The sequence below is a fragment of the Anabas testudineus genome, chromosome 9 (assembly GCF_900324465.2).
Source record: "Anabas testudineus chromosome 9, fAnaTes1.2, whole genome shotgun sequence".
Taxonomy (NCBI): Eukaryota; Metazoa; Chordata; class Actinopteri; order Anabantiformes; family Anabantidae; genus Anabas; species Anabas testudineus.
Window position 1 is genome coordinate 9639999 of NC_046618.1, and position 18466 is coordinate 9658464.

At 40.8% G+C, this 18466-nt stretch overlaps 2 protein-coding genes across 5 annotated transcripts in view; one reads left to right on the top strand and one right to left on the bottom strand.

Moving 5' to 3' along the window:
- Positions 1–13130, bottom strand: part of slf1 (SMC5-SMC6 complex localization factor 1) — a 28940-nt gene extending 15810 nt beyond the window's left edge. The window contains exons 1-15 of the mRNA XM_026343340.1: positions 12896–13130; positions 12402–12525; positions 11769–11847; positions 11409–11634; positions 11161–11314; positions 10856–10978; positions 10630–10695; positions 9980–10126; positions 9475–9644; positions 9216–9350; positions 8742–8895; positions 8428–8596; positions 7990–8135; positions 7283–7392; positions 4001–4080 (exon numbers count right to left, since the gene is read on the bottom strand). Of these exons, the coding sequence (XP_026199125.1) occupies positions 4001–4080; positions 7283–7392; positions 7990–8135; positions 8428–8596; positions 8742–8895; positions 9216–9350; positions 9475–9644; positions 9980–10126; positions 10630–10695; positions 10856–10978; positions 11161–11314; positions 11409–11634; positions 11769–11847; positions 12402–12512 (1870 nt within the window). The 5' untranslated portion in view covers positions 12513–12525; positions 12896–13130. The remainder of the gene's footprint in view (positions 1–4000; positions 4081–7282; positions 7393–7989; positions 8136–8427; positions 8597–8741; positions 8896–9215; positions 9351–9474; positions 9645–9979; positions 10127–10629; positions 10696–10855; positions 10979–11160; positions 11315–11408; positions 11635–11768; positions 11848–12401; positions 12526–12895) is intronic.
- A 286-nt stretch (positions 13131–13416) lies between these two features.
- The window catches only part of kiaa0825 (KIAA0825 ortholog), a 104605-nt gene continuing 99555 nt past the window's right edge, over positions 13417–18466 (top strand). For 3 of the 4 annotated variants that reach the window (XR_003297713.1, XM_026344297.1, XM_026344299.1), the window contains exons 1-2: positions 13417–13796; positions 17449–17585. Coding sequence is in view for 3 of the 4 variants with exons in the window: in XM_026344297.1 (XP_026200082.1) it covers positions 17455–17585 (131 nt within the window). In the remaining variant the exon portion in view is untranslated. The remainder of the gene's footprint in view (positions 13797–17448; positions 17586–18466) is intronic. The other variant, XM_026344298.1, reaches the window with a different exon arrangement.

Consider the following 18466-nt stretch of genomic DNA (forward strand, 5'->3'; position numbering starts at 1 on the left):
CAGGGAGAAAAAAAAAAAAAAAGAGGAGGAAAGATTTTTAGATTGAAAGTTTGCCTCGCTAGCTTCCTTTTTTCTAGACACAAAGATTTCCCAGTTACAGACCAAGCTCATCAAAGTTAATATCAGGACAGTCGGCGAGCGAATGAGTATGGTGGTGAGAAAGTAGTCTTGCTTCCTGTCTGCTCGTCCCTACATTGTTACTTGAGAGGAAGTTATGGTAGACAGACCGCGCACAAAGCCTCGAAAAGGATTCTTCACAGATCCAGGGTTCAAAAGCTCCGCTGGGCATTGCCAGTGTCACCACGTGATATTTAATAAGCAAACTACCAGAGAACAGGAATGGAAAAAAATAAAAGACAAAAAAACGGACGATTTTTAAACACAAATTTCTTTCCCCATTTTCCCTTTTTTCTTCATCTGAACCCCATGTCTCACTTTTCCTGATACAATTGTAAATCAGGAATATATTATTGGGCCAGAGCCCCCTCTTTTCATGTATGGCTGAACTTCAGAGGGAAGTTAAAGGCCAAGCATGAGTGGCTTTGTGGTTGCCAGTATAATACAGGACTGCAAAGCCCGTAATAAATGCTTTACTAGCTCTCCCCAGGACGCCACGCCTGTACAGGGGCTTCACTCCAGCGCACACGGAGCACAGTCTGGGGCAAAAAGAGGTGGAGAAGGAGAGGAGGGGGAGGCAGGATGGCAAGAAAGGAGAAGCAGTGGAGGAGAGCGTGAAAGGGTTTCCTGCATTTCAAAGCATGTAGTGAAAATATTGAAAATGCTGGATCCTATTTATTCATTTAAGAATCCTTTTCTTCCAGGAGGTGTCTTTGAGGATGCAGAAGATGCATTAAATGCCATTTGCTACTAGTAAAGAGGTTGAAGAGTGGGGGGAAAAAAAGTGGAAATGGAAGGACTGTTTATCAAAAGCAGGATGATTCATGTTCTCCCGAGAATTTCAACGCAAAACCGAACAGAAGTGATTTGAAAGTTTTTTTAATTCTCACTATATGTAGTTTAGAACAAATACCATTTACAGAATATTACTCAACACATTCTGCACATAAACCAAACCTCTACAAACAATCTGGACAAGATTACACAGATTAGTGGAGCAGATGTTTAATAGTTGGTGGCGTCAGATCTGCTGATCAGATATCATCAGATCCTGCAGGCTCATATAGTTGGAACCATTCAGAACTGAATAGACTCCTGAAAGTTTAAAGAGTGTAACCTACGGTGATGTAGTGACATTGATATTGAGGACCAATAGCAAGTGAAATCTAGGAATAGACAGATTTACAGTACACAATATGTATTACTTACAATCTAAAGCACAAGCATTCAGACGTTATGAGGTCGCCCAGGCTGATGAAGCTGGTGCTTATTTTAAGCCCTTCATCAGCTGCCGTGTATGTATTTTGTACATATAGTGGAGAGTGCAGACATTTGACACACTGCTGGTTGTGCAGAATCAGTAGTTGTGTGACATGTTCAAATCTAAAAATCAAAAACACAAACTGCGTGGAGTCCAGTCCAAACTCCAGTGCCTAATGGGTAAGCTGTACTGTGTGGCACGTCACTGTTCAACATGGGCTACTCTTGTATTAGGGACTCTAAAACGCTGTCATTAAACACCCATTCCACTACACCCCATGTGTACACATCCTCGCAAATGCCAGGGCCAATCCACGCACAGTTAAATCACTTTAATGGCTCCAATTTGGACACAACGCCTCTATTATAGGGGTAATTGCATGCTCAGCATTTACAAGCACGGAAAGGATAAATCCCCCTGTCCTTTTCTATAAATCCCCCGTTTTACACTTTAATAGAAAAGTTAAATGTATGTGTTGCTCTTTATACCCCTTAGTCTGCTGGCTACACTCCTGTAAAGTACTGCTTGGCCCAATGATCCCTGGACCAAAAAACTGCTGGAGGCTTATATCAATGCTATTTGTTAGGAATGTGTTAGAAAAGTATTCTGTGCCAGTTGTTAGATGTATTAAAACTTATTTGAAGGCTACTGCTGTTGCTTGCTCTGAGAGGAATGGTGGTACATTAATTTCCCCCAAATCAAGAATACTGCAGCTTTCACTCAAAAGAATGTGGTGGTCTTAAAGTGACATCATTTAAAAAATCCTCTAGTTAAGGTTTGAATGTGGGATTACCTTCATTTAATCAGTCAAAAAACAACAAGGGACCGTAACAGAGGCACTTCAGTGAGAAGAATCAATGAGACACAAACACAAAGCGTGTGTGCTTTGACCGATTGTGAAATAATCAATATACACAATTATGAAATCTTTTAATTCATTCTTTAGATCACAAAATAGATGATGAGTGAGTTATTGTTGTAATGTGACAGATGCATTATGCTTGGGCTGACTACACATCCACTCAAGTTAGGTGGAGCTATACTGTCAATTACATAAGGTCAACAAACTCCATGTACTGTTATGAAGACTAGTAACATAATATCTGACAACAGCTTAAGGTGGTATGAACTTTTTCTTCTGAACCTTTAAGACAGAATCCATCAAATGCAGAAATTCAATCAGCTTCAAGGTGTGTTTATTAGAACAGCCTTAGCAGTCCAGGGGTTACGTGAGTAACTTCCCTTTTAAGTTCACTTAAAGAGAAAAGAAATGCTGTTTTATTTGTTAAAGCAGCAACTTTTTGAACCTGTTCTTAATGAGTGAAGTTGATTTTTTAGTCAGTCAACCCAGTCTATCAATTATGCTGCATGAATGATAGCTTTAAAAGTGTGTTTCAAAAATGACACAAAGCAAAGAGCAAACCAATTTTATGCACTGAGAAAAACCCCCACACAGTAGTTCTTGTTTGTTGCTCTACAAACAGCTTATTCGGGCTGATTTAAATTGAAACCTCTGCTGAGCTTCCAGAAGCAAACACGGGACTGAAAAAGAGAAGTTCATCCCAAATCCCTCAACCTCTCTCAGCTACTGTGACAAAGATACCGAGGTTCCAGGAGGCAAGGCAGAAGCTCCAAAGCAAAGAAGTGCAGAATATAAGAAAGGGAGCTTACATATGTGGGGGGAAAAACCTCTAAGAGAAGGAGAGGAAGGGAGAGAGAGAGAGAGAGAATGGGATGGGATGAGAGGGCGAGAGGGGAGGATGCTGTGCCGGTGCTTCATCAAAAATTAATGCCAACCGCATCGGTATAGAGATCACGTAGTGGAAAAACAACACATGCCAACAGCCTTGAGTCTCCTGCCTCAGCCCTCCCTCCCCCCACTCCCTCTCCTTTACCCTCCACCCCTCCTTTGCACCAGCACAGGGCCTTTCTGATCAGGTGCAGGTGGGGGATATGAGCTCTGACACCTTCAACAGTTCACACAGAGTGCCATGTCTCTAATTGCGGGAAGTTCCACCAGTGCAGCCACTGTATATCTGCAGCGCTCACCTAATTGCAGCATTTAATATTCCTAAAAGGGAGATCCGAGGCACTGTGTGCGTACTAATATGTGTTATTGTTTTGTGCGTGAAACCCATTATTTCTGTCCGTGCCATTTATTTATTTATCTATTACTTTTTTAAAAAGGTGAATAAGACATGAGGAAAACAAAACAAAAAGGGCACAGTGTTGAATTACAATGTGAATAGAACGAGTGGAGGAGGATGTCTGATACAGAGGTGGTGATATGGCACAAACTTTGCCCCGAACATACACGACAGGACGACATGCAGCCAAGTTGCCCTGAAACTAGATGGGCTCTGACTAGATGGATGCGTGGTCCAATGCAAATCAATCACTCTCTCCATACATTATATGCTCTTCATTAAACTGAAAGTGATGACAGAGCTATCGAGTCCCTCTTTACTGATGACCCAGTGCAGTGCATCAGTCCATTAAAAGTCTGGTCCTTGCAAATTTGAAGCTATATTGTTCATCAGTGTGTGTGTGTGTGTGTGTGTGTGTGTGTGTGTGTGTGTGTGTGTGTGTGTATGTGTGTGTGTGTGTGTGCATATGCCATACCTGCTGCGTTGACTCTGTTCAAACCTCTGGGGATGTTCTCTTTCTCCTGATTTGTTTTTTTCACCAAAGAGCTCGGACTTCTGTGAGGAGACACATGGCACGGTCAAAGTGGTTATTAGAAAATATACATGGACACACTAAACCTACAGTAATTCAATAGGTGATTACCCATAGTTCCAATGCAAGTCCAATGTGTCAACAGCTGACCCTTATAGCATGACAGCGAGTAGACCCAGGGGTACAGAAAGTGAAAGGGACATCGCTGTGCTGTGAAAAGTGCCATTAGCAAATGAATCCCTCGTGGCGCTGTATCTTCTTATATGAAATCTGACAATATCTGTCAAATCCCTACTGTGTTGGCCACACACACACACACTTCACACACCCAGTCCTCCATTCTCGTCTCCAAAGCACTTTTCCTCCCACTTAACGCCTCAAACGCAGAGACGGAGAATTCGATGTGAGCAAGCACATTAGGAGGAATAACTAGTAAAAGAAAGTGAAGCCTCTTCAAAGTGGTGGCGTGCTAATAGCTGTGGGCTGTCACTAGTCCTGTGAGTGGGTATGGGAGATCTGCCTGCAAGAAGCCTGACAGGTGTCTTCTGTGTATACGTCTGTGCATGTGCGTGCGCGTTGCATCGAAGCAGACTGCCATCCGTATTACAGGGAAGAGGCTTGTTCCCTGGTAATTGGCTTGTTCAGAAGCCAGGAAGGAGCTCCCAGCAGTGAGGGGGAAACACACGTCCTGTCACGTTGCTTGTTATTAGCAGGGACAAGGCTGTGAAGAGATGAGACGAGCTCTATGTGTATGTGTGCTTTTGTGAGACAGTCCATAACAGTGTCTAGGATGAGGGCATACCACTTCTCAGCTCAAACCACTTCACCCAAGTGTCCCTTGTCCACACAGGCTTGCAGCAGTGGAGGTTGACAGCACTTGGCTTGTATAGGCTCAGGTCTCTCCTTTCCTCAGGGTCTACTTTAGGAGGACAGTATGCTGTCAACAGGCCAGCTATCAATTTGGGCCTAGGGCATCGTGTGTCTGTGGAGGCCAACTTTCAAGAAACTTGTGAGCACTAATGGAGGTAACAAGAAGTGCACATCCAATGCCAGAGCCAGAGAAAGCTTTATAATCATTCCATTTTGTATCAGCACTATTTACGTATAAAAAAAAAAAACTAGTAGAGTTGATCTATTTACAGGCTTTTCCTAAATCCAGCTGACATCGATTGTTTACAGGTCAACGCAGAAGAGACGGAGCCGACGTAACGACATATTCAAATGGTTTGAAAAGACATCAGCAATGCACAGAGCTTGATTAAGCCAGCAGGAGGACAGCCTCAGTTTAATTACAGCTTCCCTTCTGCGAACTGCACTCACTGCCACGCAGCCAGCCGGCAAGTCAAACAGCCATCTAAACAGTCGGTCAATCAGCCGTCCTGTCAGCTTGGGATGGTTTGGACATGTGCCCAAATGCCAGGCTGTCTGTTTCTCATAGTACAGCAGCCTCGAGTCACAGTAAAACGGTTCAATGCGTTCAGACCAAAATGAAAGATAAAGGGGTTATGTGGTTTACTCTCAACCTTTAGGAACTGTTTTGATAAATCCATTACCCAACATCATGCCAGGACTGTGTCTCATACTCTGCTGACAGATGAAACAGTAATAAAACTATTTAACACCATTGCTCCTCTAATGAAACAACACATTTTGCTAACCTTAAAATGTTTTGTTTTCATGGTTGACAAGTTTCCCCACAACAAATACAGCTAATCAGTGAAAAAGTGACATGTGCACATTAACTCCAAACTCCAGATTTAAGCAAATAAGACAAAAAGCTGCACTACAAAGCTGACAGGATGCAAGCGGGATTAACATGTCGTCATGGAGATTTTATTTTACCGATTTCTGTTTAAATACCTGTGCAGCTTCGTGATGTGCATATCACTACTTTTTTATTATTTCTTTATTGATTTCTTACATAAAACGTTTAAATTATTACTGAGTTGCAGCAGCTCCAACAACACAGAGAGGACTGTACTGAAAAAATGCTTAGAGATTGAAGGGTGTCAGACTCAGAAATGCTTCAACATAAAGATGTGTTAATTGATTATGAGCGTCTATCACTGAAAACATGTATAATAACATAAATTCAAGCATGAAAAATAAGGAAATAAGATTTTCTTTTCGTTTCTGTTCACAATTTATCACAGACTTTGTCATTTTGATTTCATTCTTTCTTTCAGGGTCAAATGATTTCACACGCCCTTTAGCATTTCTTTATCTCTCCCGTACAGACTGCATTCCTTGTTTTATTCACTTCTTCTCATGTCTATGATTAAACCAACTAAATGCTTAAAACTGAGGGAGGGAGCAGAAAGTAGGAAGAGAGCAGTGAAGATGGAAGAGAGGATCTGGCCAGTACATGAACCAGTAGCCTTCACATGAACCTGCTCCCCGGTGGTGCTGGCCCTTCTCCAGGCCAACTACCTGCCGGTAGAACAGCAGATGTCTGATATGAGGTATGGAGAGAGTGTGTGTGCGATCGCATCCACAGTAGGATTTAGTGTATACGAGAGGGAATATCAGCAAAAAAGGGTGAAGGCTGAGAGCTGGTGGTCGTAAGGGAGGACACAAAAGCCTGATGGGAAGTCCTAGTCCGCCTATGTGTTGGCTTCCTTTCCTAATCAGATTCAGCACTGCGTGTGTGAGGAGGGTTCTAACCTCCCTTTGCACCCCTCACACACACCGATCGGACCTGGGCATGACCCATCACATGCCAACTCCTCACGCTCCATCTGACCTCCATTTGCCTCTCTCCAGCTTTCCCTCAGTGCCCCGAGTCATGCATCCCCCTCCACCCCCACACCCCCGTGAGAGCGCACGCACGCACACACACACGCACACACTCATGCACTCATCCCCTCTCCAGGTGTTCCTTTGTTCCCTTTTACTCAGATTCCTCATCGGATCTGTACATTTTCACCATTTGACTCATGCTGTATAGCTTTAAATCTATGTGAAGCTTGACAATGGAGGCAGAGTAGAGTGCTGGTTGAATAGTTGAATACATCTGTTACTTTAGATACACTAGCCAACAGAAATGGCCAAAAACGAACTAAAGCACTGATACTGAAGTAATTTGACAGGATGGCAGTTTGATAACGTATGCTTTGTGCAGCCCTCACCTCTGCGTGTACATTCTCACATGTTCTGCTTTAGGCTCTTGTGAAAATGTATCAGGGAGACTAACATTATATAGATTGACAGCTGTGTGTAACTGACCCGCAGCTGGTTCCCTGACTGGTACAGCTTTGGGGGGTGGGTCCAGTCTTGGGGGGCGCCCCACTGGGACTCCGGGCTAAGCTTCCCAGTGCAGGCAGGTAGGACTGCACCTGTCAGAAGTCACACACACAGACACATATTGTTAGACAATACCTTTGCAGTGCAAGGTTTATGTCTTTAGGGACAAAGACACCAGTGGTAAGTGTGAAAGCCAGATGTTCTACTGCAACATAATATAATGGGTAGACCACATCAGCAATCTTTGTCTCTGTAGCAGAGAGCTGTAATGCAATCTACACCAACTTTCATTTTGCAGAGCTAACTAATGCAAGACATCTGTGTTACGTCTCTTTACCATAACACAACAGCACAGTGAAACAGGAAACAAAATCATTAAAGCTAGTATGTTTATATGTAGCATTTTTAAAGTAGTGTTTATTTTAATATTTTGCTAACTTCTCTTCAACCAGAAGCAAACTGAAAGCAACTATAGTTTTTTTTAAACTTGAATTTATAGATCATGCAATGTGGTCATGGCTTACTAAACCAAACATCACATGATGATCGCAAGCCAAATAACAGCGTATGCCTCACATTATAAATCTCTTAATGCTAACTGAATACAAATGAATATAACTGATGAAAGCAACGAGGTTTCATGTGTGTAAGTAATGAGAAATCAAATTAAGTACAAAAGAGACACACACCATTTTCCTTAGAGAGAGAGGTTCATCCCCCACGGTGAATCCATTTCTGCAACAGAGACTCCTGAATATGGCATCAGCCATTACCAATTTAAGTCTGGAAGAGGAAATTCTGAAAACGAGCTCTGCCAGGACCACTGGAGACACATCTAGATGAGAAAATAAGAGAGGTAATTAATAACATACAGAACTTTCTACACTAACTCTGAAAATAAAATATAATATATAATTTCCAACTAAATAATCTGAAATAATGTATTATTCAATCGATACTGTGATAAAATTAGTTATGCAATTTATGCATTTTCATAGTTTTAAGTGTAGTAGCAGCTAAAAAGCAGGACAGCATTTACAGCCATGACATACCACAACAGAAATTTCAGAGGAACTGGAAATGCATATTCAGCCTTACAATTTCCACTTTCAGTTTTTATTCCATACCCTGACTGATAACTGCAAAGTGCTCCGCTAGGTCTTTCAGGCCCTTTTCCACTAGGTTCTGGTTCAGTCTGAAGTGTCGCTGACACCAGAACTCCACCAGGACAGACAGATAGTCCAGCAGGGTGTCCGCCAAATTCAGTTTCTGTCTCTTGTCCTTTTCAGTGTAGTCCTTCAGTGGAGATAAATAGCATTGCAGTATGGAGTTAGCAACCACTAAAACCTCTTTGTTTTTCTGACACATTCGGCAATTTTGATTTGTGATGTAACAAACCGACCAAAGAGAATAAAAAATGCACATGCTGTACAGCATTTACCTGTGTAGCAGCCTGTACCAAGAGCTGGGTTAGTTGTTTCACAGCATGCGACAGCAGCGTGGAGCGCTCCCACACCGTCCAGAAGGTTCCATTCAGCAAAGATCCTGATGCTGACGCCTGAGAAACTCCTCTTCCCTGAGCCAGCATGATATCACTGAGCCAAAAACAGACAGGGGTAGATGAAGGACGGACAGACTGTCTAACTAATCAATTAATTTATTGCAAGAACAAAACCAGCACAATAAACATTTACATAGTATATTAGTATAACATAGTATATTGCATGTATTTATACAAATATCAGCATATTATTATTAACCATTTCACTTCTTCAATTACAACAATTAATAACATATCAGCTGTTCATGTCTTTGAAAAAAATCCCTCTGCTAGAGTGTGCATGCAAGAAAGATTAAGAACTCTGGTGCTCAACAGGAAAGAGAAAAGCTATGTACTGTAAATCTATGTTCTTACACAGTAGAAACAGAATGGAGCTCCCCCTGGAAGAGCTTGAGGAAAAATGCCAGGAGGTCATTGTGGAAGTGTAATAGTGTTGGCAGAGCAGGTCCGGGGAGCGGGTGACAAGTGACTTTACTGGACAGGCAGTAACTTAAGGAATACACAAATATTGAGAAACGATAAAGAGAAGTTACAGTGAATGCTTCCTAATTAAACAATGTAGGTACATGTAACATTTAACAAAATAAAGGTCTAACATAATTTCCTGTTTTACCTGATGGCTGTCTCCAGAAAAGGCCACATGCCTGCCTTACACCGAGGACACTGCAACAACTTGGTAAAATATTTTTTCACTGAGCTGGGTGCAAGCCAGGGAGGGTTGGTAAGAAGCAGGTTAAGCATGACCTGCTGAAGATTTCTCAGGAAGACAGACGTGGCATTCCCCTGTGACACAATGAGCACACAACCACTTACTTTGAATTTACAGTATCACATTACAGTAGACACACAGTTATACAAGTGCTGTCAAATGTGATGTTTTCTCATATTCCACAGATGAAATAATGGTTCGGTATAATTATTGATGAATTAACTATTTAAATTACTGCTAGCAGTAGCCCTAAATTACAGTTTAATCTGTTGACCCAGATCCCAACAAAAAGCCTAAAAGGTCATTCCAAATTGAGTAATGTTACTTAACATGCTCTGTTTTCATGTAGCCCCCAGAGCTCATGCAACACCACAGGGGGATTTCTGTAGTCTGGTAATTGTGGTCCTACCTGCTGTGCATATTCTAAAAGGGAGCTCAAGTGTGGTACTGGTGGTAGCACACCAGGGAAGACAGCATTCCTGATTGAGTCCAGGGCTTCACTGAAGAGGCCGCACTCTATCATACTACCAACATTGTTAAAGTCCATTTCTGTTGCCTGGAGGAATAAAAGAGCAATGATGAAATGTAAGAGGCATATTGAAAGAAGGAGGAATAATGGCACTCAAACAGACGGACAGCAAATAGAGGAGGAAAAAGTGGGGGCAGAAGGGTAATGGAAATAGGAAGTGAATGGACATCAAAAGTTCCTGGGGGTCATTTCTGACTGTCACTTATTGGCAAACAGCATATGGACTCAGAAAGTACAGAATGGAAATACATGAGCACTTATAATAGCAATCTGATGGAGATCCACTTGGGTAAGGTATGGACAGGACAGTGGAGACTACTGTTAATAGGCCTGCCAATCAAAACTCTCAGATCAGCTGACAGTGGTGGTTAAATCGGTGACCTGAGTATGATGCGCCCTTGCTCTAGATGTCGCTTTTCACAGAAATGTATGACATAAAGAAAATTGAATGACCCGATATTCTTGATGAAACCGTTATTTTAGAGACGTCCAGTAGTGATCAAACACAGGCTGTGCGTCTGCATGCCTACCTGGGACTGTGGGCGGGAAGGGTCATGGTAACCCAGAAATTCAAGGAAGTACAGTCTAGGCCGGCCCTATAGCAAAAGATCCCATTAACTATGTCAAATACATACTACACAGCCAAAATGCTCAATCATATGAAAAGACTGTAGATCAACTAAGAGTTTATTAAATGAATACTAGAAATCATGCTTCAGTGCATCTCTGCAACATGACATACAAACACATGCACACCTCCAGTTTGATGACATGGTCCCTGAGCTCTGTCTCCAGGTTAGAGAAGTCGATATCACTGGCCTTCGTCATCTCTGCTGGACTATCCTCTGTTATGTTTAGCTTCATATCCACACAGTTGTTCTAACAAAGAGATAGACAGGCTATCAGACTTTTTAAAGTCAGTATTCTTATATCTAAAAAACTTTAAAGCTTTCAAGACTTTCAAAAATATTTTAAAGCAATATCAAAAAAAGCCTTTAAGCCTTAAGTACTGATATTACTGAGAACAACATGCAGAATATGATTAAAAAAATAAGTTTTACCCCAAAGAGGTGCTGAACAATATGGCTCACAGGGTAGCAAGGAGCACTGTGGGATTTCAAGTTCTCTGTGACCGGTTTAGCCATGATATGAGTGACAGAGGCATTTGAGGGAGGCGGGAAGTGATATACTTTGGCCCTGCCTGCTTTTAGCAGCCTGTGAAACAATAAAGAAGAATGCATTATCAGACTTTCAGTCATATAAGGATATATTGTTTTGTTTTGTGAAGTATTTTTGTGTGACACCTCACCGTTTGAACATGGCTCTGCGGGCGGGCTCTTGGACCATCAGGACGACCCTCCAGTCCTGGAAGGCCCCTTTTAGTTTTCCAGTGGCCACCTTTTGCCTCCACTGCCTGACTGGGTAGAAAGTAGATGTGGCACCTGTGGAAATGGCCACCTCATAGGGTTCCTCTGCAAGCCAAGAGCCATTCCGAACGCTGTCCAACACATAGTCTGGAGTCAAAACCCATTTTCCTGGTCGGTGAAGAAGCAGCAACACAGCGTTATTACACAAAATTCATATGAAACAGAGAATGGCATGTCGTAATGTCAGATGTGAATTATTTTCATCCATCATGATCATCATTATAATAAGCTTTCTCACTCACCTGCAGCACAAGCTGCCAAAAACTTCTCGCTGGACAAAGCCTGAGGGATTATGAGATGCGTGCTTGAATGTTGATAGACCTGGAAGACAATCACTGAATCAGCTTATGGATGTGAAACATACAATTAACACAATACACACAACTATGTTCAGTGGCGTTACTGGTGTTTCAATAATTACTAATATGTATCACATAGTGAGAGAAACAAAAAAAGTACCTAACATCTTACAGTTTGCTTGGAATAAGGAGGCTGGACAGAATCAGCATGAATTAGCACAGTGTGACCAATACTTTATAATTAATTTAGTAAGTAGAGCAAAGTATATCCAAAACTAGACTAACATGCACAACCCTATTACATGCTACTAGTAACCCATTGGTATACATTTAAATTGCACACGACTATCATTAATAAAAGTCAAGTTACTCCAAATAAATAAAAATAAATAAATAAATGAACAGAGGCATGGCGGCAGTTTCCAGTTTTCAGTTTACTTAGAAAACAGTGAGTTCTAGTTCATGTTTAAAGGGCACTAATGCATTTCATTTACATTTTAGAGACTGAACAACAATATTCAATTCAATTCAATTTTATTTGTATATATATAATATGTTTTAAGGATCTCTACTTACTGAGCCACCTATATATTTCCCACCCAGCTGTTGGATGCCCTTAACCAAAGCTCTCTTCTTTTCCCGATCCTTGATCCCAGAGATCTGGAAAACATGTGTGTATCTGTCCATCCTGAAGAAGAAACTGAAACAAGACACCAACTTCATTCGCTAGACTTGAAGAAATAATGCTGCAAATCCTGTTTGATTTCACTACTGATACTGGACAAACAAGAAGAACAACTTCCTCGTAGATAGATGTACACACCCATACACTTTGTTATGTTTGGGGATTTCATGTGACACTGTCAGCAGCACACACTTGGAAACTAATTTCCTGATCGAAAGCATAACAAAGACGTGTACCAAACTTTGGGCCTGGTGAACTTGTTTTAATAACGTTGCACACTTGCAGTGACAGAGTTTAGTGAGTGATCGAATATCTGCCTTGGTTTTTGTTCACTCACTACTACTTTGAAGATGTTAATCTCATAAAACAGCTGATCATCATGTACCTTGCTTATATTACCGATGGCGACTCTATGACCTCCCAGTTACGCACAGGCGCGCCAAAACACTGGCACCGACATCCAGTACCATGACAGAGGGTGCTTTGCACTAGTGTGGTTACTTCTTCTTCCAATAATATGCTCAACCTCTCGGGGAAACCTGCATGGAGACTTTGTTGATCTGTGTTCATAAACATCCTTATGTTTTTAGATCCACACGAAGTGACTTCATCGCCCAACATGCGATGACAGCTGCACGGCTCAGCTCACTAATTTGAAAAAAAGGGGGGGGTGCTTCAAATAGTAATATGTTTACTTAATCGTTAGCACCTTTTATACAGAATAAAGCAAAACTATTCTGTTGAAGAAATATCTAATAGTGGATTAACCGAAGAGTTTATATAAAATGTCCCGTATTGTCATATTCACGTTATTATTGTGTCGCCGCTCCTGCCCGTTTTCTTTGTCAGATGGACTATTCCACAGAGCGGAAGTTATCAGGGAGCTGCTTCCAGGTTGTTGTCACGGACGCTTACTGTCTCCGGAAATAACCAAATCAGCTGAAAACCACATTACACCAGCTGATTAACGGGTTTTTTTTTAGTCGACTGATAACAGTGATTTACACTTTGATTTGGTTTTGCTTATGAAATCTCGCGTCTGTTTACGAAAATTGCTCCGTGCACTGTTTGGCTAGTAGCGATAGCTAAGCTCCCCATCACAGAGATTTAATAATGTTAGTTACGTGCTAGAGTATTTGCTGCTGATTGCTTTGGTTTGCTGTTTTATTATAGTTAATGATAATAATGTCAACAATAAGTGACTTCAAATGACGCTGGTCACACTTCCTCACTTGTAATGGATTATGACATTTAATCGAAAGGCGAAATAAAGAAGCTTGTGAAAGGTAGGACACACAAATGAATGCGCATGTTGTCACAACGCAATGCTGAATCAGTGGGAACCACTTCGGGTTATGATGTGTTGTAGGAGTCGTATCAGCGTTTTTGAAAACACTATTAATAACTTTTCAAATACAGCAAATTCAGCGTCAGTTCTCTGCAGTGCACACACTCACTGCTCCTGTAATATAAAACATCTCTGTGTTGTTTATGCGTAATGGGTTTGGTCATGTGGGCAAATACTGGGACAGCAGAGCTCAGCAGTCTAAGGTCTTTCTCTCTGTATCTCAGTGTGTGCTCATAGTTCACCCAGAATAAAGCCTGTAGTCCAGTGATGAGGCTGATCGTTTACAGTCATAGGAGGCTGAAGTACATAAACTCAAAACAAAAGTAAAAGTACAAGTGCCTGCCCTAAAAAGCACTTCACCACAAGTAGAAGTACCACTTCAAATTCTTAAATCAAGGTAAAATACTAGAGTAGGTACATGGTCTAAAATATACGTAAAGCAAAAAAGTACAATTACTTCACCAAGATACCAACAGTAATTCATACTGTTGATGACATACTGTAAACAGACTAGTTCACATCTGTCGACTGTCTGTCAAAGGCGAACATTAAGATGACATATAAAGAAATTGTATCATTTATTAATACATTTTTTTAACTGCTTGTCCTTTTTAACTGGCGCAGAAGTGCTGGAGCCTATCATAGATGTCATTGGGTGAGAGGCAGGGTACACCCTGGTCAGGTCGCCAGTCTATCACAGGGCTAATTCATTTAAAAAAAATAAGGATTGAGGTTGTTACTAAGGACAAAAACAGCAGCTGGTAAAGTGGAGTGGAGTAAACATTTTTTACTGGTGGGTGGTTAATCTGTAATAGTATATATTATCATTTATTTATTGGTTATAGACTATTTTTTATAAGAAACTATCAAGTAATTGGTAAAAGGAAACGTATTGTATTTCATAAAATAATAATAGACGAAGTTCGACAAATCCCTTCAGTATTGTAGTGCAGTAAAAGGAACATAAAATGAAAATAATCAAGTAAAAAATATTTACCTCAGTTTTCTGACAATCAGTTAATTAATAAGTGATCAGTTATTTGACCAAAAATAACAAATATGCTCAAACGATCTGACAATTAAGTATATGATTTTAATTTAAAATTCAATTTAAATTTAAATGTGTGAAAACCTGTAATGACAGGCATTTCTTCTGTTTTCCAACTTTAGTAATTACTATTAAGTAAAATTTAAATCAACAGTTTGATTTAGTGGATCTGTATCCCACTAAGCCAGGCCATACATTTGTGGGTAAAATACCACTATAAAATAGATAAGAATAGACCAAATAAGAATAAAATGTATTTTTAAACTCTACTGCTGACATAATCAAACATTTTCAGCAAATGCATTGTTTACATTTAGTATTTAAGTGTATTCAATTCCCAGAAACCTTGGCAGTATTGTTGTGTTTTTCAGTGGCTGTAAATGACTCATTTCTCCAGCAATTTAATACTGTTAAATAATCACGATTATTCTACAAAACAGCAATGGCAAGTAATATCAGGATTAAGTCACATATTATTCCTCCTCTCTTTCCCATTCCCATGATGATGCCAAATTGTTGCAATTCTGAAACAATCTTAAACAACATCTTTTAAGATGATATTACTGTAAGTTCACAAATTTCCCTGTGGTAAAGTAAAAAAAGTGACCAATACATTTTAAAGACATTAGTGCCTCCAAAATTTAGTAGAAATATCTCTAAATCAAATGTGATGAGATTAAAACCCATCACTAACCCAGCAGGACTTCAGGAGAGAATCAGTCAACTTCAGGTCAAAATAGTTGCACAGTAAAACTGAAGCTCGAGGGCACGTGTGAGATACTTCTTAGCAGTAATGTGATCTTAGAATACGCACCTATTTAATTTATTATGTTTTCTTCACAGCACGCTGGTAGGTACCCCCTTTAAAATAATGTTGACTTTAACTTGACATGCTCTAAGTGGCTTTAAAGCAGCGGCCTGGGGGACATGCTGCTAAATATTTCAGGACAAACTCATTACTGTAAATGGGCCTGGCTACGGTAGACAGGCAGCATCAAGAGAGATAGGACAGTGGTGTGTGTGCGTGTGTGACTGTGCGTGTGTGAGACAGTGTTCCTTACCAGGTTCTAATAGCTATGGAGTCGATGTCTCAGCGCCTGGCCCAGTTGTACCTGTTGCAACACTGTGAAACACACAGGGGCTCCTCTAACATCTGCTTTGTAAAGAGCTAATGACAAGACAATGGAGACCGGATGATTTAAAGTATAGTACTAATGAGGCCCTGTGTGCGTCCTGGAGAATCCTGACACACACACTTAGATGTACACATTCATGCTTAAGATAACAGATGATATGTTGTCAGGCCAGGAGGTAGACACCCAGCAGACACATATTATACACAAAACCTTCTGTCCATCTGTCTTTCATACACATAAAGCGAAGTATGATATTGTAGGCCTTATTCAAAATCACATGTGCGTGCACACACACACACGCACATGCACACTCTGTCTGGCTCAATCCACATAATTACAATGTTGAGTTCCTAATCCATGGATTGAAAATCTTCTTTTTCTTACAGCAATGGCTGTCTATAGACCCTTTCTCGGGCAGTGGCGCAGAGGGAGAGTGATGATGAGGGGAAACAGTAAGAGAGAAGAAGAGAGGGAGAAATAATAAAGGACCAGCTTAACTGGTGAGGCTGTCAGCAAAGGAAAATAATATTTGTCCAGCTGGACAGGCCTCCCTTTGTGCAGGCTAAATGAATGTTGAGCTTTCTGTCTGTCCTGTCAGTGAGAGTGGCATAGACTGTATGGAGCAGCGAAGAAGCGGAGCGGAGTGCGGGAAGCTGTTTGGAGTTTGACAGGGATTATTAAAATCAGAGCAGATGATGAGGAAGGGGCGAGAGGCGGAGTGTGAGAAAGCCAAATTGACACAGACACTCTCCATTACCTTCCACTTGACTCGCGTTGATGACAATGTTGATATGAGACCCGGCAACGTAGCACTTGCATGGGATTGGCTGTTAGCATGAGCGTTAAGCACCACAGGGCTGGGGGGGCAGCCCTGAGTTCTGGCAGATATGTAAGGAGATGAGTTGTTTATTTAAAGCCCCGACTGAAGAGCATCTCACCTCATTGTTTATTTATTTGATGTGTTTTTTTTTTCCTGTGTTAGTGTAGTGTCAGTAGGTGGGGATGGTTAGAGGCTGAGGCAATGCATTTTGATCAGGGTTCCTCCTGAAACAAATGATTTAGGAGGAAAGAAGAGAGATGAAAAGCTTCCTTCTGTTTCAGGTGTTTCAGGTGCGATTGATTTGTGCCTCCTAATAAGACTCTTGTTTGAGGAAATTTCAAATTACCACATGATGACATGTGTGTGTCTGTGTGTGTCTGTGTGTGTCCGTGTGTGGTTAGTGTCTTGACAGACAGCTATGATAATAACACTTCAGATCACAGTTGACATTGTTGATTTAATCCTGACACCACTGTTATCTTTTGCCTTATTTTGTTTTATGAACTGTTACATGTCATGCAGAGTGTTTTAATGCTGTAAAGCCACCTGTCTCTCTTCACTCTCTCCGCTTTCTTCTCTTTCTCAGTGCAGCATGGAGTGGCCAGTGGATTTTCCTGATGATCATGACTTCCTGGAGCTGCTGGTTCCAAGGGTTTCCAGTGAGCTGGACTTTGAACAGCTTCTAAAAAGCACTGAGGAGAAACTCAATCTCAATGCCAGCAGGTCAGTTATAGTCATTTATTTTTTTTACACACTTTCTTTGAATTGCACACACCACATCAATTTTACTTGCTTTTCACACTTAAAATTGAAACTTTATGATGTCAAAGTCAGAGTAAAATTACGAGCTGCTTCAGCTGACAAAGAAACCTAAATAAATAAACCTAAATAAGAAGGAATGAATGCAACAGTGAGGTTTTTAAGGCAGGATGCTTTTGAAGGATTATTTTCTGATGAACCTTCACATTTCTTTCTGTTGTTGTGAGGACAGAACACAATAAATTGCACAGTTTAATATGAGAACACAACACTTGCACAATGAAATAAATGTTAAACAGTAGCTTTGACAAAACATACAGTGGCAAGAAAAAGTATGTCAACCTTCTGAAATTTTAGTTTTTTTGTCAAATCAAGTCAAGTCAAGAATATTAACAAATATACTGTGCATAAAGTAATAAAGCAACAAACATTCTGATTCATTCTGAAGAGCCATGAAATCCTCAGAGTGTAAGTGCTTTCAGAGGATCTACAATCAAGAATTGTTGATTTAAAGATTTTAAGATGGAAAGGTTTACAAAGTAGTGTCAAAGACTTTAGAAATTCACCAATCTACAAACAATCTACAAATGGAGACACTAGGACTGTGGCTACTCTACCAAGAAGCAACCCAGAGAGACAGCCGAAGATTTGAAGGCATCACTGTAACTGGCTAACATCTGTGTTCATGAGTCTACAGTACGTAAAACATTGAACAGGCAGGGTGTCTATGGTAGGACACCACGAAGAAAGCTGCTGCTTACTAAAATGAACATTGCTGCACAGCTGACGTTTACCAAAGAGCACGTTGACACTCCACAGCAGTATTGGCAAAATGTTTTGTGGAC